General features: G+C 36.6%; 2 protein-coding genes across 6 annotated transcripts in view; one reads left to right on the top strand and one right to left on the bottom strand.

Moving 5' to 3' along the window:
• MYEF2 (myelin expression factor 2) overlaps positions 1–8,163 on the top strand; it is a 39,246-nt gene extending 31,083 nt beyond the window's left edge. For 2 of the 5 annotated variants that reach the window (XM_032856566.1, XM_032856567.1), the window contains exon 16: positions 1–787. In XM_032856566.1, the coding sequence (XP_032712457.1) occupies positions 1–164 (164 nt within the window). In that variant the 3' untranslated portion in view covers positions 165–787. Of the gene's footprint in view, positions 793–7,334 lie in introns of those variants that run through there. The other 3 variants (XM_032856565.1, XM_032856569.1, XM_032856568.1) reach the window with 3 other exon arrangements.
• Positions 704–21,733, bottom strand: part of SLC24A5 (solute carrier family 24 member 5) — a 27,827-nt gene continuing 6,797 nt past the window's right edge. Inside the window, exons 3-9 of the mRNA XM_032856570.1 lie at positions 8,446–8,529; positions 8,249–8,352; positions 7,811–7,911; positions 5,823–6,106; positions 3,556–3,762; positions 1,557–1,658; positions 704–1,057 (exon numbers count right to left, since the gene is read on the bottom strand). Of these exons, the coding sequence (XP_032712461.1) occupies positions 735–1,057; positions 1,557–1,658; positions 3,556–3,762; positions 5,823–6,106; positions 7,811–7,911; positions 8,249–8,352; positions 8,446–8,529 (1,205 nt within the window). The 3' untranslated portion in view covers positions 704–734. The remainder of the gene's footprint in view (positions 1,058–1,556; positions 1,659–3,555; positions 3,763–5,822; positions 6,107–7,810; positions 7,912–8,248; positions 8,353–8,445; positions 8,530–21,733) is intronic.

Genomic DNA, 21,733 nt, shown 5'->3' on the forward strand with positions numbered 1-21,733 from the left:
GTCATGTAATGTTTGCAGAAATAAAAATGGAGAATGGAAAGTCAAAAGGCTGTGGAACGGTCAGATTTGACTCCCCAGAATCAGCTGAAAAAGCCTGCAGAATAATGAATGGCATAAAAATCAGTGGCAGAGAAATCGATGTTCGCTTGGATCGTAATGCATAATTTCAAACCACGGTTGGAACATTCTTACATCTGTTTTGCTGAATCTCCTAGTAAAGAGTCATTTTTTTAGTAATACTGTATGCTTACAAAAGCTGTAAAAATGAACTTTTAAAACTCCCACCAGCTTTTAACAGTATAGTGTTAAATATACTGTGATTTTTGTTAATCTCAAGTTTGGGTTTTTAAAGACAGCAAGTCAGTCATTCAGTTTAAATGAATGGTTATACTGTTTTTAATGAAATAAGCCATTTTCTTGTTGTTACTTTCAGTACTACATAGTGGGATTTGTTTGTTCAAGTTTCCTCAGCTTTTATCAACTTATTGTAAGGTAAAACATAGATGATTTTTTCAAAACTTCCGTTTTATATATGTAATTGTCCTTGAAAGAAAGGGCTCAGACAAATTAGGATGTGATATTGGTTGGCTTTAAATTACTTTTCTTTGGTGATAAAGAATTACTGTAAGTAAGTTTTAGTTCAGGATTATTTTTATTTCACTTAAATGAAGAAATGGAGTTTTCTTTCTCTTCCCTCTCCCATCATTCACATTTTCCACATAACACTATTAATGTTAACCTCCACAGCCCCTTATTTTATTATTTCCAATGATTCCAAGTTCATATAGAACTGATAATGTGGTAAGTCCCAAGTATAATAACAGGCAGACTGCTCCCAACTTCCTGTCTAGTTTCCAGCCATTGAAGTGAACTGCTGAAAAAAGAAAAATAATTGATATGTTGAGAGCGATGGTTATGTAAGTTAGTCCTCTGCTGTTCACTTCTACAGGAGCTGATGCATTCATAAATGCAGTTTTAATAAACCATGGAACACCTAGGCACAGCATATCAAACACGTTGGATCCCATGATGTTAGACATAGCCATATCTCCTTTGCCTGCAAAAAAAGCATATTGTTAAAATGTGCACGCCAATACTGTATTTTATTAATAAGCTTCATAAAAAAAAACACTGGAAATTCTTTTTTGTTTGTTGGTTTTGGAAAATTGTTATTTTAGAGCAAAAGTCTTACTGAATTTGTATTTTTTAATTTGGGGGTTAGTATTTAAAGTCTTAACATTTATTTAATAATAATTATCTTTATTTATTAAATCATTTTTCAATAAGGTCTGTAGATTACTTGTTGCTTTTCATTCTAATTTAATACGGTTAATTACAATTTGATGCACATTTCAGCTGAATATTATTTGGGGGATTAGATTAGATTTAGTGAAATTGCTCTGCTATTAAATAGTAAACCCTTCTATTTGAGTCACTCTTTTTTTTTCTTCAAAGTATGTTAGCTGGGGAAATAAATATTTTTAAAGGTACCTTTGCTCAGTATTTCAGCCAGCCTTGTAGAATGGGCATTGCAGCTTGAGGGACCTAGCTCTTACCTTTTCTTGCAACCAATACACTTGCAATCGTGTCTGGCAGACTTGTTCCTGCTGCTAATAAAGTAAGGCCCATTACTGTATCTGGAATTTCTAACGTTTCCCCTGTAATTAACAGAGACATACTACAAGTTGCAAATCTTACAAATTCAATAACCATTCTCTGCAATTACTTCAGATATTTCCTTCCTGAACAAAAAGAAAATAGGCACATTTAGATTTCACAACCAATATGTACTTAAATTTTACCTAGCAAAATATTTGAATAAGATTGGTAAATTGGGTAGCCCAGGTAGCACAAATTTTTAATAGCAGATATCTAAAGATATTTAATAGAATTCTACTAAGGAGTAATTCCCCTACCTGATATACTTACAGAAGGTTTAGATGTTCACTGTTATCTCATCAAGGCCGTTGCTTAATATATGCTAATGAGATTGGTCATTTTCTGCTTTTCAAACTATTTTCTTAAAGTGATCAGAATTAAACAAACTGTTTATAGCTATTTTTAACCTGTAAATGTGTTACATGGTATCCATTTTTTAAGTTGTACGTACTTTGGTGATCTACCTTAAACAAAGGAAAACAAAATAGGGTTCTACTCGGAGTCTTCCTAACATTATGGTCCTGTTCTGGTAAATTCAGTATCAGTTCAACATTTTTCAGATATGTGTTCATTTTGGGAAGCAATCAGAGGGAAGTTAAAAAAAGGTACATGTAACTGCTCTTCTAATGTTGTGATTGAAAACTTACGTTAGCATCTTTTTTTTTTCTTAAATTGTCAATTGAAAGAATTTTAGCTGTTTATTGCATGCTTTATATATTGATATTGGAATTGTAATTGGTTGTTAATTTTTGTTACTGGTTTGCCGGAGTTCATATGTACATAAGTAACAGTAATATTTATCATCTTGGGGGCTGTTTTATGATCTATTACTTGATTTTGTTCTTTTCCTGATTTCCTATTGTGAAATATATTCTGGCTGAGAAAATTTGAAGAGATTTAATATGCAAGCTAATTGGACTTTTTGATCTTTCTCATTAAAAAAAAATCGTGCTTTCTTGCTAGCATGCTATTCTAAGTCATATATTAATTTGTGAAAAGTCAGAGATCAGCCTTTTTTTGTAAAGGGCCACGTAGTGATTACTTTAGGCCGTGCAGGCTATATGGTTTATGTTGCATCTATTCACCTTGGCCACTGTAGTGTGAAAGCATCCGTAGATAACGTATAAATGAATTAAACGAGTGGGCATGATTATGTTTAGTAAAACTTCATTAGCAAAAACAGGAGACCTGGTCATTTGGTCATATAGGCTATAGTTTGCTCACCTCTGATATGTCTATTCAGGCTAACCTTTTTGGGAGAAATTCTTGATTTTTTTTTTTTTTTTCCATGTTTATATTCAGTTTTTTCTTCTGGAGTTCTGTGGGACTAGAATGGATTATGGCCAAGCAGTAATATTTAAATTCTAGTCATGAAGATAGTAGAAACCTAAATTGAAATTTTATTTTATACCCTTTTCACGCATTTCATAGTTTGTTTATATGTCCATATTAAAAAGCAAAATAAAGTGCAGTTCAGTTAAACAGTGAGCATATATCGTTTTCTCAAAATGCTGGCCCCTTGCTATATTTTTCATTATGGAATGGAATTCAATATAAATAGTATATTGTGGACCCCATATGATGTGCTGTAATTATTAGCACAGTAGAAAGACATCCTGTGTATTTGATTCCATTTATAAGAAGATCCTGTGGCTTGTAACTCTGGGCTGTATAATATTGGGAATATAGTTGATATGTAATATGCAACTTACAAACCCTGAATGATCTTGGTATATTAATATTTAATCTTTTTGTAAGTAGCACATCTCTTTAGTCTTTGCTGAAAGAGAAATTTCCTCTGTAGCTAGACTACTTTTTGTGAATATATGCAGTTTGTTCTTCTATAAAACTGATTATTTTCTTTTTAAACTGTGCTCTTATGCTAAAGATACGTACCAGTTATTGTGACCATCCAAACCAGGATATATGTAAATACAGATATCCATAGTGCTGACATGAAAAATGTTATTACAAAGTAATTTTTCCAAAACTTTCTTCTACAGTCTGGTATGGTTAGAAAAAGTAAGGTAATAATAGGAAGGGATAGTACCCAAAAAATTCTTTTTAAGTCAGCTTCAGGCATGTTGAAAACACTTGGTGGATCTGTTGAGGGAAAAACAAATGATTTTGAGTTTTCTCTAATGGCCACTTAAGTTGGAAATGTCCATTTAGAAAGCTATATTGAAATAAATTAGCTGTATCACTTTTTAAGAGGCTATTTAAAACATTTGAATACCTCATTACTGATACTGCTGGCAAAAAGAAACTAACTGAGACTTTAGGGCAGATAGTATAAAATGTAATACTCAGCATTTCTTGATTTGGGGCCTTAAATCCATCAAAATAATCTTGGATCATTCACTAAATATATTAGCCATAATGTTTATGAAGTGTCAGTTGGACTTCTCTGGTTTTCTACAGTGTGGGTGGTCTTTAGTAACTTTTTTTTGCTTATGGGATTAACCTGGCTTCTACCTATTATAGCTATTATAGTTGTCTCTATTCCCCAGTATTGTTGATGTCTCTAGCCTGCCCTGTGTGTCAGATAATGCATACTTAGGTATAAAATAATTACAGCGTTAGTTTTGAATATTCCATCCTAATTCTCATTGTAAGTGTGTTTTGGAGGCTTGCTTCATTTTTCTTTCTTCCATTAGTTTACGAAATTTGGAATTCACTACCATTCTTAAGAAGAACCTTGAAGAAAATAGGAACTAGCGTGGCATCTACAATATAACTTACAAAACTCGAGAATGTTCCTTTATACAATTTGTTTTATTAAATTAATGGAAAACAATAATAGAGTGGATAAAAATAAACATTTACTTTATAAGATTATTTAAAATTTGTATGGCATTTACAAAAGAATGCACCCATATATCAGATCAAATTACATTACAACTAATGCTGGTAAAATAACTCGTGAAAAAAAATTTGCCAAGCCTCAGCCAATAGGCCACTAGGTAAATTTTAGATGTAATCTCAGTGTAATGAAAAAATTTAGAGTGGTTCTTTTTGAATTGTTATAAAATTTAACTTGGCAATATATACCACTTGCACTTGAAAGGCTAAAAACTATAATTATTGTAAAAAGGGGAAAAGTCTTTTTTTTTTTTAAGGTAGTAAAAGAATAACTTCTCTTCCTAATGTACTTAGGTAAATTTAGAATCTGTTTCATAGAACCACTTTGTAAAAAACTGACACATAAATTTTTATTTCTGGCCGTGGATGAATTTGACTTCTATTAAATATCTAAATGTGTTGCTGCTGCTTCAGATTGCATGTTTAAAACTTGACTATTTATTTTTTCCCACACCAGCCCTTTTTTCTAAATTACAAGTTTCTATAAGTGGTATTTCTTTTTTCTCAATCATGAACAAAGCCTCAGAATTTTCTCTCCTCCCTTTTCTTGTCTCATGTAGTCCTTCCATTGCCTAGTCTTGGTGATGCTTCCTTTGCATTCTTTTTTATTCCTACTTTCCTTTCGTCTAGGCATCTACCAAACATCAGCTTTTTTAGTAGCCTCTTACAGACCTCCATTTCTTTTGTCCTCAAATTTCCCTGCTTCATAAGCCTACAAAGACTTATATACTAGCATTTAAGGCTCTTCCTATCCTATTCTTTCTTATCTACCTTTTCTCTGCTTCCTTACTGTGTACATTCTGTGCTCCAGGCATGCTAGTACTTGAATAGGCCTCTTGCTCATATTAATTCCTTGGCCTCAAATATAGACTATACTCTTACTTCTACATCTTTACATAATAGACTTATATAGCTGTTACTATACACATTACATATTTATTTATGTAGCTCTGTTCATAAATCAGGTCATCAGCTGAAATCTGATCAGTTCTACAAGGCTCAGTTTAAATACTCCCTTCTCTGTGATAATCTTTTCTATGTAGCCATCTAATTTTATACAATCTGTCCCATTTAGGAACTACACTTACACTTTTTTCTTTTATAGTACTTAAGCCTTCATATTGTAGCTATTTTTTCTGTACAGCACTGGAAGCTTCTTAAAGCTAGGGACCACCTCTTCGTCATTTCTGAATCTCTACAGTATCTTCTACATAAGTATGTATAGTAATTGCCGGATTGAAATGAGATTTTTACGTTTTTCTAGTGAATAGGCTGAATAGCGGGCATGATATGCTTATTACCTTCAGAAACCTGACTAAAATCCTGTAAACTTAAAGGAAGCTGAGAGTAGCCAGACTCTTCATGAAATATCCCGCTGTCACTTCTTGATTGCCGACGGATGAATGGCTGACCCTCCTCTTCCCATCCCATCAGTGGCTGTTGTTCACTGCTCTCCTCCATAGCTTGGGCAAGACAGGTGCACCAAGGGCTGAATTTCTTTATAATATATTGGTTAATTTTAATGTTAAAACACAGCACCAAAACATATAATCCATATATCAAAAGCAGCAAAGTTCCTTCATACCTATAAATCAGAGAAATTTGTGTGTTTTAAAATTAAAAACACTTTTAAAGTTAATAGCTTTGGGCATATCTGCTTAATAATTTTACAGCATAGCAATACAACAAGCAAAGAACATTTCTAGGTGTATTTTGGTTTTATGGATGCGTCCTCACTTGGTTACAGCATTACTATATATTTATTGGTAAAAGCTTAACAGTCCTTTCTATATTTCAAATAAAACCAAGAATTATAAACTCACTGTCTTCGTTTACAGATTCTTTATAAATGGTAGGCATAAACAATGCTTTGAAAATAATAATTGTAGATTTTCAGAATAAAAGTTAATGAATAGTGATGGGCATCCTCCATCTCAGTTCACTGGCAGCAAATATTCCCCCAAATGTATGGTAATTATAAAAGAATATAGTATCGGTTCATTTCAACTGAGTCTATTCAAATCTGATATAAGAATTTTGTGTAAATTATTCAGAATATATGAGTCTTTCACTGGGACTTTTCAGTTTACAGAGTTTTTTTATTTTGATGTAATTAAATTTGGTGTGTATTCATAAGAAAATGAGGATAGTCTTAAAAATAAAATTATACCTTAGGCCCTGAGAACTGTTACTCTATGCTCTGATTTCCTAAAGAGTTATGATTGGCTAATACCGTATTTGCACCTGTCATTTACCTTTTATTTGATAGCCAGTGAATTTCTGCTACAGCTGGAAGCACAGAGTTCTTGATTTCCCTAATGGAGGGACCATAAGCTTGGATACTATCCTTGTCAGTGTCCCATTAGAGAAGACTGCTGGGTCCCAGAAGGATCCCTACTATATCCATTGGTCTTTCTTTGGGAAACAGACCAGAGTTTAGGATGATTCATTTAGAAATTTTTCTCCCTGCTAGATTTTAAGTTTCTTGTTAGGAGGTATTTTGCAGGGTTGCTAAGTTGTAGTATTCCAGAAAGGTGCCGTTTACATTGTTTTCTCTTCTTTTCTGGTATCCTCTGGCATTGAGCAATGCACAACCTCTTTGGTTGTGCATTATACATTACTCTCCATCCCTTATGATTCCTAGCATAGTGTTAAACACTTACTAAATACCTGGTTCTTATTAGTTGAAAAAGTTATTAGCTGTCCACTGATTCACCCTTTTTTTTTTTTTTCATTTTCTTGGAACAGCAATATACTGGGAGGTTACAAAGAAGGCAAACAATTATTAATACCTAAATATTGTTGATTCTTAGAGGAAGAAGGCTATAATTCCTCTGCTAAATGAACATCAGAGAGAAAGTTGGAAGAACCTGAAGATTTTAAAATTTACTTCCTCCATCATTTCTCTCCAGTCTTGTGACCATGACCACTTCTAACCAAGGCAAGGTAAACAACCCAGTAGTTGAAAAACCCAACTGTTGGGGCTTTAATGGACAACAAAAGGGAAGACTTTCTGAACAGGTAGTGTGAAGAAGGAAGGTTGGTAATATCCAGTGATTGTGAGACAAGGAGATTGACATGACTATAGAAACTTTAAAGATGGGAAAGCCCAACCAGCAGCTGTGATGAGGAAGTTAGCTCAGAGGCATATAGGAAAATGGTGCAGAAGTGGCAGATAATTGAGATCTCAGTTAAAAAAAAAAAACCAACATTGCTAAAGCATTGGAATTTCATAAAATACTCTCTGTAGTTGTGTTTTACATAAGAGTAACAATTATTTCAAGCTTACCAGTAAACTTGGTTGTCGAATATTATGCCAAGAACTGCGGCTACACTAATTGCATATGCTGCACAGTCTCTGAATAGGGGCCAACATGATAGCGTTGAGACCTGTAAAATGATAATTTACTGTTTCCATTACACTGTAACTTTAAGTACATGCTTAGCGTGATACTGAAATTGTATGTTTGTAGCCAAATATTGTTATCTTTTGCATTTTGCTTAGAGAAAAAGGAATTTTAAGAAAAATTGTGTTTTAAAGCCTACTCTGGTTTTCATAAATTTGACCAAGAGCTATTTGTGGGTAAACTTTAATGGAATACATGTTTTTCTACTGATTAATAAATTTGATTGAACACATTACTAGTGCCTTCTTTGTTCTAGATTATAAATAGTTTTAAGAGTTTGTCAAAACAATAAACATGTTGAGTGATGTTTTCTTACCTACCACATTAGATAGCAAGCCACAAGCTGCACAGATGCCCAAGAGGTTATACATTGCAGATCCAAGGATGGTGCTAATGCCGATATCTCCCTTTGTGATAAATACACCTATGAGCAAGGTAATTGTTAAGTAAGTGTTACTAGACTTGAAGATGAGAAAATCACATTGAGTAAGCAGAAAATATAAGGAGCAATATTTACCCAGGAAAGCAGTAACTAATTCAGGAGCTGAACTACCGGCTGCCATAAAAGTTGCACCTGCAACATCCTGAGACAATCCAAGGGCTGAAGACAAATGAAATTATGTTAAAGTGGCAAATGAAAGAGTTTGTCTCTATAGCTAAATATTCAAATCTATAGCTTCATAGAAAAGCACTGACAGTGACTTAAACTGGAAAAATAAAACAGGCAGGTTAAAAAAATTAGAGGAATCCAGTGCCTTGCTTTCTCTGTGAATTCATTAGTTAATGGTTCTGTAGGAAGGGAGAGAAGACCAGGGGCTTGTGGAGCTATGCTAAGACTCGGTATTGTGAATGCCAAGATACGGGGTGTTTTAGGACCCAGAAAAGATTCTTTTCTAGCTGTATGGCTTGTAGGTGTATAGTGACAGCATAAATTCTTTAAAATGACACTGTCAACAGTGCTCCAATAGGAGTTGGGAAAGTAAAGTATTTTAGGAGTCTTAATCCAATTTGAAACAGGAGGAAGAAGTAAATATTGGTCATTTTTAAGATCTGCAAGTGAACCTGAATTAAGGAGCTTATTCACAAATTGGCAATTTCAACCTTGTCATTACAAATGAGAGGAAACTGGTTAACTAGGAACCAAAAAGATTTACTATTGTAAAATTAGAATTTATTGATTTAAGACCTAAAACCATTAAGACTGCTCTAGAGTAGGAAATATAAGAAAACACTACTATTCAAATAGTTTGTGTATATCCCTCAGACTTAACAAGTGTGGAAATCCCTTATCTTTGGTGATTACTGGGATAAGAGTCTTAAGAAACTTTTGGCTCTTTCAATTTTAGAGTTAAGGGATCTACTATCGGAAGGAAAAGAGAAAGCCATGTTGAAAACTTGCTTTGGGGAGGCCAAAATATGTTGCATCAGAAATGCCCAACTGGGCTTTGCTGGTACACTAAAAAGTAGCCCATAGAAATAGCATGCTTTTTTATTCTTGGTGTGGCAGATTGTATTTTACAAAGATGGCTACAATATTTGCATCTGTGTGAATTTCCAGAACCTTTCCATTTCCTGCCCTCCCCCCAACCAAAAAAAAGGTAGAGTTTATATGTCCTGTAACTGCTTTGACTAACAGAACATGGCAGGGCCGTAATATCTCTGAGGCTGGGACATAAAAGGTGACAAAACTTTCTCATGATTCTCTCTAGGGACCTTTACTTTAGGGGCCCTAAGCCACCACATAAAACTCCGACTTCCACGGAACGCCTGTACTGGAGATACCTCATGAAGAAAGCATACAGAAGCAGAGATGCCTGACGCACCGTTAACTATTTCAGCCCACAAATTTTGAATTTCCCCATCCCAGGCACCAGACATGTGAAAGGGAGGAAGGTTTAAGATATTTCCAGCTTTCTATCATTGCATGAGCGACCTCAAGCTGGAACTGCCAGCTGAGCCCAGTAAACCCTCAAAGCTGTGAGTGGTAATATGGTGATTGTTGTTTTAAGCCACTAGTTTTGGGGTGATTGGTTAAGCAGCCATTGATAACTGAACACCTGGCTGTTGTTCACTTAATTTGTTACACTTTCTGAGTACCTACTATGCCAGATGCTTTTTTAAGTGCTAGGAATAGGACAGAAAAAGACAAAATTTTCTGCTCTTGTGGAACTTTCATTCTAGTGAAAAGAAACACAAGCAAAATATGTGTTGTGTTAGATTTTTGATGTTATTATTGGAATTGTTTGGGGTTGCCATGAACCTCACTCATACAAGACAGTGAATTTAGCTGATAAATATTGTATGTGTTCAGACTGCTCTACCAACTGGCTATTCTGCTATTTCTCGCCCTCTCCTCAGGCCTCCCTAGTCCCTGAGACACAGAAATATTGAAATTAGGCCAGTGAATAACCCTACCATGGCCTTCAAATGTTCAAATGAAAGGAAGAGTTGCACATCTCTCGCTTTAAATCAAAAGCTGGAAATGATTAAGCTTAGTGAGGAAAGCATGATGAAAGCAGGGATATGCCAAAAGGTAGGCCTCTTGTGGTCAAATAGCTAGCCAAGTTGTGAATGCAAAGGAAAGTTCTTGAAGGAAATTACAAGTGCTACTCTAGTGAACACACAGAAGGTAAGAAAGTGGAAACATCCTGAATGCTGATACGGAGGAAATTTCAATAGTCTGGCTAGAAGATCGAACCAGACGCTACATTCCCTTAAGTCAGAACCTAATCCACAAAGCTCTAACTCTCCTTAATTCTATGAAGGCTGAGAGAGAGGAGGAAACTGTAGAAGAGTTTGAGGCTATCAGAGGTGGTTCATGTGATTTAAGGAAAAGCCATCTCCACGACATAAAAGTGCAAGGTGAAGCAGCACATGCTGATGTGGAAGCTGCAACAAGGTATCCCAAAGATTGAGCTAAGGTCATTAATGAAGGTGGCTACACTAAACAGATTTCCAGTGCAGACAAAACTGTTCTGTTGGAGGAAGATGCCATCTAAGACTTCATAACTAGAGAAGTCAAAGCCTGGCTTCAAGGCTTCAAGAACAGGTTGACTCTTGTTAGGAGCTCCTGCAGCTGGTGACTTGAAGTTGAAGCCAATGCTCATTGACCATTCTGAAAATTCTCGGGCCCTTAAGAATGATGCTAAATCTACTTGGCCTGTGTTCACAGTTTACTGACTCTTTTATGCCCACTGTTAAGACCTGCTGCTCAGAAGAAAAGATTCATTTCAAAATATAACTGCTCATTGACAATGCACCTGGTCACTCAAGAGCTCTGATGGAGATGTACAAGATGACTGTTGTTTTCATGCTAACACAGCATCTGTTCTGCAGCCCGTGGATCAGGAAGTAACTTCAACTCTCAAGTCTTACTATTTAAGAACTACATTTTGTAAGACTACAGCTGCCATAGATAACGATTCCTCTGATGGATTTCAGGAAAGCTAATTGAAAACCTGGAAAGGATTCACCATTCTAGATGCCATTGAGAACATTCATGATTCATGGGACGAAATCAAAATATCAACAGAACAGAACAGGAATTTGGAAGAAGTTGATTCCAACCCTCGTGGATGACTTTGATGACTTCTTCAGCGGAAGAAGTAACTGCACATGTGGTAAGAATAGCAAGAGAGCTAGAATGAGAAGTGGAGCCTGAAGATGCAATTGAATGGTGGCAATCTCATGACAAGACTGTGATGGATGAGGTGTTGCTTCTTATGGATGTGCAAAGCAAGTGGTTTCTTGAGATGGCATCTACTCCTGGTGAAGATGCTCTGAAGACGGTTAAATGACAACAGAGGATTTAGAATACTGCGTACACTTGGTTGATAACAAAGCAGCAGGGTTTGAGAGTATGGACTGCAGTTTTGAAAGAAGTTCTAGTGTGGGTAAACTGCTATCAAACAGCATTGCATGCTACAGAGAAGTTGGTCATGAAAGGAAGAGTCCATCATTGTGGCTAAAGTCATTGTTGTCTTATTTTACAAAATTGCCACAGCCACCCCAGCCTTCAGCAACCACCATCCCAATCAGTCAGCAGCCATCAACACTGAAGCAGGACCTTCTACCAGCAAAAAGATGATGCTCTGAAAGCTCAGATGATGGTTAGTGTTTTTTTAACAAAGTATTTTAAAATGAAGGTATGAACACTTTTAGTCACAATGCTGCTGCACACTTAATGTAAATGTAACTTTTATATGCACGGGGAAACCAAAATACTGATTTCACTCACTACTTTATTGTAGTATTTGCTCTGTTGTGGTGGTCTGGAACCAAACCTGCACCATCTGAGGTGTGCCTGTACCTGGGCTTAAGAGTGCTCAAGGCAGGAATGAGCGTAAAGATTGGATGCTGGAGGCTAGCCTATGTGTTCAAAAAACAGAAAAAGGCTGGCATGTCTAGAATAAAGAGTGTAAAGGGATAGCAGTAGGAGATAATGTAAGTGGCTAGATCAGGCAAGACTTGTGAATCTTAGCAAGGATTTTAGCTTTTATTTTGAAATATACAGGCAGTCCTTGGAAAGTCATCCACATACTGCCTGTCTGTGATAAACCAGCCCTGGTCATCTTTTCTCTCATGGGTTTTTTTTTTTTTTTTTTTTGGTCTGAGAGACTAGCTGGAGGCTGAGCCATTTTGTGAAAAGTCCTCTTAGAAGAGCTGGAATGATTCCTCACTATTTGCCTTTGGTCATGTTGCTTGATGAACATGTTGCAGTGATGAATGAAGGGAGAGAAGTAATGTTTCGTGGAACAGATTTCATAACATTTCTTTTGCTGTTTAGAGTATCTACCTATCCATCGACTGATTGATCTATCCATCCATTCACCCCTGTGATGTGTAGTAAGACCAATTGGCCATAAAATTTAAAATAGGACATGATAAGACATATTGCTCTGTGATTAAGTTTTTTCATTTTAGGAGTGAAGTAAATGTTATCTTACATTCATGGTATACAGTTCACTTTCATGTACATAATTTAATCATCTCAGTTATCCTCAGATATGAGTGGTGGTATTTCTTTTTAACAGATGAAGACACAGGTCCAGGGACCTCAGTTACATGGATAGTAAGGATCTTCAGTGTGGGGAGTTAGGGCATACACCCTGAATCTATTGTTTCTAAATCCAGTGCTATGTCTATTTTATCGCAGAAACCCAGTATGAAAATGGCACTCAGACAAGCCAATTATAACATGATGGGTAACTGAGTTATTTTCTTCCCTGATTCTTGGCATGGGCATATTACTGTCTCCATTCTAGTCTTTCCTAGGGGAAATAATAGTTACTAGGACTCAGGGGTACTTAGGAAGTTTTCCAGAATATTCTAGAAGATGTATCAATTGAGTGATACTGGATATTGGATTATCATGAGTTCTCTAATCAAACCAGGGCCTGATAATATGTGGATAAAGTTGAAAAAGAACAAAATGCATTATTTTGAACTAAATGTCGAAACTCGGTACAGCTAAAGAGTGAATGACCAGAAGAATCTTCAGCCGCTTAACACTAGCTGAAGAATGCTTCATTAGAAAAATTCAGTCTCAGGAGGGAAAAGGTGATCTATTGAGCTGTTTGTTGTAAGGTAGAAAAATAACTAACTCTTCTGAACACTTCCACTATCAAAAGACAGTAGCAATAAAGCTGGTTGCTATTCACTGGACTCTAATTGAGTTATGAAAGGAAAGATTCTGTAAAGATGGATATATAAAACTTCAAAGATATTTTAACAAGTTATATCTTAAGGTTCTAAGAATATTTTGTAAAATGGTTTATACCTTTGAACTTTAGAATAGACTGACTTTGTCTTCGCTGACCTTTGGGTAGCATTTCTCTCTGCTATAGTTTATTATTGAAGATAAATTGTTCTGGTTTTTTCTCCCCTAGAGCTATTACTTTTTCCCTCTTTATTACTCTAAAGGAATAATCACATTTCCTTCAGGATATAGGAGAACTGTTCAAGGTGAGTTTTCTTTATAGGTTTAGATATCATTACATTGTTTAAATAAAGTGCAACTTTATTTATGATAATGAGCTGTGGTCCATGGCTACCACAACTTAGACCAAAACTAATCAGACTTTTTCTTAAGCATATTGTCTTCTCTGACACCATGTTGAAAAGCTTAAAACAGTTTTTGAAAACTCTCTTCTGGAAATATAATTCAGCAGGAAGAGTTTTAAACTAAAATGAAGACCTGTATTCTGGCACTGCCCTAATAGGAGACTTCAGACAAGTCATTCAGACAAGCCTTGTGTTTTGCTGTCTATACAATGGAGCATTGGATGGCATGATCTTTGAGGTATCTTCTAATTTTATCAATTTTTATCAAAATGTAGAATATGGATTTTATGCTTTTAGACTCTATATCACTTTTTATTGTTAAATAAATTTCTTTTAATAAAAAACCCCTACATTATTGAAAATTTAGGAGATAGAGTGGAAATATAGAAGGGGAAGAATCACATGTTTGCCATTGTGTTTTAACCACTGCTATAATTTTAAGATATTTATAGCCGTTTTCATAATGCATATATTTTTTAAAGATTTTATTTATTTATTTGACAGAGATTACAAGTAGGCAGAGAAGCAGGCAGAGAGAGAGGAGGAAGCAGGCTCCCTGCTGAGCAGAGAGCCTGATACGGGGCTTGATCCCAGGACCCTGGGATCATGACCTGAGCCAAAGGCAGAGGCTTTAACCCACTGAGCCACCCAGGCACCCCCATGATGCACGTTTTGATAAGAGTTATTAGCATAAGCAATATATATATATATATGTGTAATTTGACACCCTCTGGCTCAATTTTAGAAGGTCCCAAATGATAGCAAATTTTCATGCTTTGTGAATAGATTAGAGTTTTGGAACCAATCAAAGGTCATTCATACCCAAATCTAGTGACTGGGATGGTAGTCATCCTGTCTAGTTTTATTTTGGGTCCAATATGAAGTGTGACAGCAAGCCGATATATTTTTTTGTGATTTGCAAAACTGCTTCTGACATTAATTTCAAATGTATTTTTAGAAAAATTTTGAGTAAAACTTTAGATTTTTGGAATAAATGTCTAGCTTCTCAATGCGCTATATATATGTATACATATATATATTCTGTGATTTTTTAACAATAAATACAAACATTTTGAGTTCTTTATAGTTACCCATAAATTTTGAAACCCTGTATAATATACAATTTATACGCAATATATAATATAATATAATATAATGCTTTGAAGGTAATTCCACTTAAGAGGACTCCCACAAACCCCCAGTCTGAGGCCTGTAATATTATAATGAATTTCCAACTTTCCTAAGCCTATCATATAACACATGCATAAGATGTAACCTCACAGTTACCTCAGTTTTGGCTCCATAACTTGCCCAAGGTCACATAGATAGTAATTGGAGAGATGGGATGGGCATCTAGCTCTTTTTTACTCCAAGAAGCTACTCTTTCGTAATCCATGTAGGTAAAGTGAAGAGATGAATGCATAGCTTTATTTTTGTTGTTGTTTTTGTTATTGTCTGTTTCTGCTATTGCAGACTACTCAGGTAATACTTATCTAGATCCATACACCTGGGGTAGATTTAGATGCAATCCAGGGGAACCACAACTTAGGTCAGAGGGAAAAGAAAAACAAAGAGGATGGAAATGCTCTTGAGAGAAGGATGAGTGCCCTTGAGTCAGGGAGGAAGCACTATTCTTAGACTCTTTGTTCTTTGGGAAGGCTTTGCCTCTGTAAATTTCATGAGGATTAAGAATCAAACAATCCCATGAAACTGTAGGCTATCCAAATGCCACACTCATGGAATTATTAAACTCCCTTTCAATTTTATCAAGTTAGAACCAATTCTATGTGGGATTAAAACTTGCATTTCTTTCTTACTCTTTCTGAGACATAACATTGAAATTGAACATGGGCAAACATTAGTTCAAAGCAAAATGAACAAAAATAAGTTTTTAATACAAAATTAAATATTTTATTTAAGTATGTTTCCCCAACACCTTATTAAGATAATTTTCACTTAAGACAGGTTATACCTCAAAGGATCAGCACAATGGAGGGATTAGCGTTTCTGAGTAGTATATTAGTGTAACATTTAAAAAGAAACGTGTCTTAGCGAGCTTATGGTAGTCTTTGGGCTGTGTCAAGTGACCAGTCATAAAGGATTCTTAGTTTTCTGTGTAGTTAGCTTGGAAAAAGGTAAAGAAAGCTGCTTTAAACAGTGGTTAAATAAGTCCCCATTACCTATGAAAAGGACACATAAAAAGGATTTATTTTGGCTTTATACTGAACTTTTGTTGTTTCTAAAATTGGACTGCTTATAGAGATGAGAGATAATAGTCCTCTTTGGGCTAACAGTTAATATGGTTTGTATTTTTAATTTATATCATATATGAAATATTAATTTATATTTAAATGAAACATACTTTAAAGATATCATTTTTAAACAAGGAAAGATTGCTAAAGATAGAATAAAATCAAATGAATTTTAATGTAAAAGAAGTAAAAGGAACCCTAAACAGAATGTCCCAAAGAAGTATCATTTAAGTTGCCACATGGATTATTAGATCAAAGAGTGGGTTTCATAAATTTACCTCCTAGCTTGTGAAGGTAGTACTTGCTTTTATTTACCTTGAACTTGGTGTTCAGGCTCTAGCAGATGCTCCCTAGATTTGGTGTTTGCCCCAAATATATTCATACTGACTTTGATCACTCACCTTCTGCACTTCCATCTTTGCTGAGTAAAGGATTATAGTCTTTGTAGTCTATTCTTATGTAATAATGAATAAGTTGTGAATGTTTACTATGTTCTAGGTTTTTATGTAAGCAGTTTAGTTATATTATTACCTCCTGTACGTGGCACACAGCTCTATGAGCTGTCTCTGTCTCCGTTTTTCTGTCACCCACACACCTCAGTGTTTCCACCAATTATGGGTCTAGGGCTAGAGGAGCACGGCTGGCAGGGATGAGGGAGCTCCCTTAAGTATATTCTTTACCCTGTTACCTCTGGCTTCTTTGATCTCAGATAATATTCCACCTCTGATGACGCCTTTTAACCCCTTCCCTGAATCCTCATCCTATTTCTCAATTCAGAAACTAGATCTTATCTCGAAGGTAAAATGCTCTGGACAGCTAGAGTGTGATTTTTATTCCTTCTATGATATGGAATTAATTTCACTTTATTCCTCTGTGTTCAAAGAATCATCATTATCATCCTTTCCTATAGAACCTAAATGGGTGTGAAAGAAGATAGGATTAGAGGAAGAGGGTACAGCAACAGCATTTTCTCATATGAGTGCTACACAGTTAAGATGACAGCAAAATATCTCAGGCTGTCTAATAGAGGTACCTATTGATGGTAGGTGGGGAGAGAGTCTGTGTGACTTCTGTTATCATGAGTAGGGCAAGGAGAAAGCAACGATCCTTGCTGGAGGAAGCCTCGGGTGGTGGTGGCTCTAGAAGAAATTGCCAGATCAACATAGATAGTGACAGACAGAAAAAGGTCCCAGCCAAGGTATTAGCAAGAGGCTCTGCCCTCTGCCGCCTCCTGCTCGTCCTTTCCATGGAGACTCCAGTCCTGAGCCTCTTCTAGTCTTCATCTTGCTGAAGACCCTTCTGCTGACCAAATGAACCACTGCTGTGACTTGAGGAGGGGGTAATGGGGTAATGGGGCTGGGGTGGACCAGGGTCCTGCGAATTCTCCCTTTGTGTTCTAGGCTGGGACTCAGACCATGCACCTTACAGAAAGTCATTGCATCATACATGATGACTAGGTCCCACAGTACTATACTGTGTGCTCAAGGACATCCTAGACAAAATGCTTAGGCCTCAGAGTCTAGTTATTATACTGTGGGCAAGTATTTATAACATTAATTTACAACCTCTAACAGGTTGCTGAAAGTCTAAACTGATTTTTTATTTAAGCAATTCAGCAGATTCTATTTATTTTGTACTATACTTCCTCCATAGTAACAATGGATATTTGGTGTATTTTCTGTTTTGGTCAAAATTCCATTCCCTTGGGAGGAAAATGCCACTTAAGACTGTTTAAATAGAATGGTACTTCCGAAATAACCATATTATGGCAGTTAACCTCAAACAAGGATGTGTAAAATTGAGAACATTCTTGGATTTTAGCATTAGAGAGAACAGTCTCTGCAGGGTCCAAGCTGTGTAGTCTTTTTTTTTTTTTTTTTTTTAAGATTTAGAGAGAGAGCCCTGGTGGGGTTGGGGGTGGGTGCAGGGAGGAAGGGCAGAGGGAGAGAATCTTTCAAGCAGACCCCCCTGCCCACTAATTGAGGACCCTGACTCGGGGTTAAATCCCACAACCCATGAAATCATGACCTGACCTGAAACCAAGAGTCTGACACTTAACCGACTGAGCCACCCTGGTGCCCCCAGGCTGTATAGTCTTAAGTAATTAGTTATTATCTGAGCCTCAGTTTTCTCATCAGTAAAACCAATCTATAGTCCTGATTTGGTAGGGTTTTTGTGAAGACTAAATGAAACTATCTCTATTTAGTTTAGAACCATGCTTGGTCTTCCATAATTGTTTTATGATAAATAGCTAAAAAATAAATATATAAATAAAACCCCTCCATCACACTGTGAAATGCTTCAGTAAACTGTTTTCAGGATTATATTAATCCTTATTAGTTGACAAAATGGTTGGAATTATTACAACTCAGTGCTCATCAAAGAACTTGGGGAAATATAAAGCATTTGCAGATTTCTCTGAAGCCAGTTTCTGTGTCTGTAAACAAATTCCAGGGAAATTGTTTTTTATTGCTGATGTCCTAATTTGGATGAGAGTATGCTAGACCTTGAACAGAGAAATGACAGAATTAATCTATAGGCACTTAAAAAATGAATCTAGCCAGCACTATTTCTATCTCATTTTGTTGCCGGTTATTTTCAGTACTCAAGACCAGGGTCAATTCCTAGCAGCTGAAGAAGATTTAGCAGTAGCGTGGGCATCCATCAGTCATACATGTGATATTGTGATCTATAAGAAATTATATTTGGTCATTCAGATGAAACTACATGAACAAAATGTATTTTTCATATATTTTTGGTCTTGAGCCACAGTTACTGACTCAGGCTCCCCAAACCCTTGGAATTTCCTAAGTATTGAAAGTGATGAAGGCATCTTTCATTATGTTAACAAGGTGACTTTTGGGCCCCACCTAAGAGCCAACACTGTAATTAAAGGGTTAGAACTTTCAGTCCCACCCCTGCCCTCTAGGAAGGAGAGGGACTGGAAGCTGGATCCAATGTCAATGGTTAATGATTTATTCAATCATGCCTATTTAATGAAGCTTCCATAAAACTCAAAAGAAGTTTTCTGGAGAGCTCCCAGGTTGGTGAACATGTGAAGGTTCAAGGAGGGTGGAAACTCCATGCCCTTTCCTTATACCTTGCCCCATGTAGCTCTTCCATCTGGCTATTATGTCATTTTATAATATCAGTATATAACAAATATATAATTATACATAATTATGTATTTATTATATTTATATTTATTATATATATAATTATGTATGTATATCATTTTTCATAAACCAGTAATCTAGTAAGTAAAATGTTTCTCTGTGTTCTGTGAGACACTCTAGCAAATTAATTGAACCCAAGAAGGAGGTTGTGGGAATCTGTGATAGATAGCCCATTGGCCAGAAGTAGGGCTAACAACCTGGGCTTATGACTGGTGTCTGAAACCCAAGGAGGGGTCAGTTGGAATCCCCAACCTATAACTAGTTTTCAGAAGCACAGGTTTGCAATGGCATCTGAGTTGGGGGGTGGGAGAGAAGTCTTGTAGGCCTGAGTCCTTAACCCGTGAAATTTGATGCTATTTCCAGGCAAATACTGTCAGAATTGAATTGATATCTTGGACACCGTGCTAGTGTCTGAGCATTGCTTTTGCTGGTGTGGGAACCCTCCCCTACCCCCATGCATATACATTGGAATTGGGTTCAGAACCTATTTAGTTTGGCGTCAGTGAAGTGGGGTTTGCTAGAATGACTCTGGATCACAGAAACATTTGGTTTGGGAAGAGAAAAGGTGAAAGGACAGGGAATGAGGAACCTTTGATTTCTGGGTGGCCATGTGGTCACCCATGGTATGGAGCCGCAGCTGTGCTGTGGTCAGTTACTAAGAGTAAAAGTTAACTAAAGATAAAAGTTACCAGGAATTTAGAGACCGATCCAACTCCTGTGGTTGATTCACTTAATGCATAAGGAAATGTGAAGTATGAGAAAAAGCAAAATATTCTACCCCTTAGTTGTTGTTATCTGTAATAGCTAACCTAAAAGAGGATGCCTGACCAGACCTTGATGCTAAATCAAGCTCAGATTTCAGTGGTCTAAGCATAGGCTACTAGCCTCAGAGCCTCCCAGCAACAGGAGAATTGCGCAGGGGTATCAGAAAGTACTTTTAAGACCTCTGGTTGCCAAGAAAGTGGTCAATAGAGAAAAACAGCAAAAACGAGAAACCATTGAAACCAGAGGGTATAGTGTGAAGGAACTGTTACGTTTTGTGTATTGGTATCAGTAGCTTCCTGAGGAACCGTTCCGAAGGGCATTGTAAGGGTGGTTTGGGGGCTGTGTCTGGTTTTGGACGCTGCAGAGTGAAAGAGCATGTTCAGGTTGTTAATGGGACATAGAGCTAGCTCACTGTGAAAAAATTACAGATGGCTATATGTGATCCATACACACAGGAAGTTATTCCAGAGAGAGGAGGACTGGATAAAAGACATGGAAAGGTCTGTTTACCCTGAGAATGCCAGACAGCCCAGTTTCCCCTATGAATATCAAGTGGGACATCCCAGATAAAGCTGTTGATAATGCTTTGTATGTAGGCCATTGTATGTAGGCCATGCATTTGTATGTAGGCTTTATGAAGATTAGGGTATTCACCCACTGAATATGTCCATTACCCATGTCATGACAAATGCTGTGGTTAAGGGAGCCTTCATGATCACCCCATATCACCTTATTGTTGCAAAACGGAAAAATAGGGAATCTATATCAAATCTGCTGAGCTTCCTCGCCTGGGTCTTACAGATGCTAATGAAAACATTAGGTTAATTAATAAGAAAATGGGAAGAGGCCAAGGGGAGAGTCAAGGGACTGTTTCCAAGAAGGCGAATGAAAATTTCTAGAAGGTTATTAAGAAATACATTAACAAACCAAATATTGAAAGGGACAAAACAAAGGAATCAGAAAGGAGAAAGTGGTAGGACTTATCCCATTGGGGTGGAAGTCTTTAGATGATTATTAGTAAATGGGATGAATAGGGATGCCTGGGTGGCTCAGTCGGTTAAGCATCTACCTTAGGCTCAGGTCATGATCCCAGGGTCCTGGGATCGAGTCACAAATTGGGCTCCCTCCTCAGCAGGCAGCCTGCTTCTCCCTCTGCCTGTTCTGCCTGCTGCTCCCCCTGCTTGTGCTCGCTCTCTGACAAGCAAATAAATAAAATCTTAAAAAAAAAAAAAAAAAAGGAAATGGGATGAATAAAGCAGACATTGACTGGGTTAAAACAAAGGTTTTAATGAGTGTTACCTAAGGTTGGTGGGCCCGTGGGACCCCCTATTGGTCACTAAAACAAAGGTTTTAATGAGTGTTACCTAAGGTTGGCGGGCCCGTGGGACCCCCTATTGGTCACCCATCATTAAAGGACCCCAAACACATGTGTTCTATTTACCTTGTCTGGAGAAATTATAAAAACTGGAATGTAGTGGTTACTATGAGAAAATGGACCAGCAACCACTTGGGGCAGTGGTTAGGCAGATGAATCAAATTAAAGATTGAT

Source organism: Lontra canadensis, unplaced genomic scaffold (assembly GCF_010015895.1).
Source record: "Lontra canadensis isolate GAN:19392208 unplaced genomic scaffold, GSC_riverotter_1.0 scaffold12, whole genome shotgun sequence".
NCBI classification, from domain to species: domain Eukaryota; kingdom Metazoa; phylum Chordata; class Mammalia; order Carnivora; family Mustelidae; genus Lontra; species Lontra canadensis.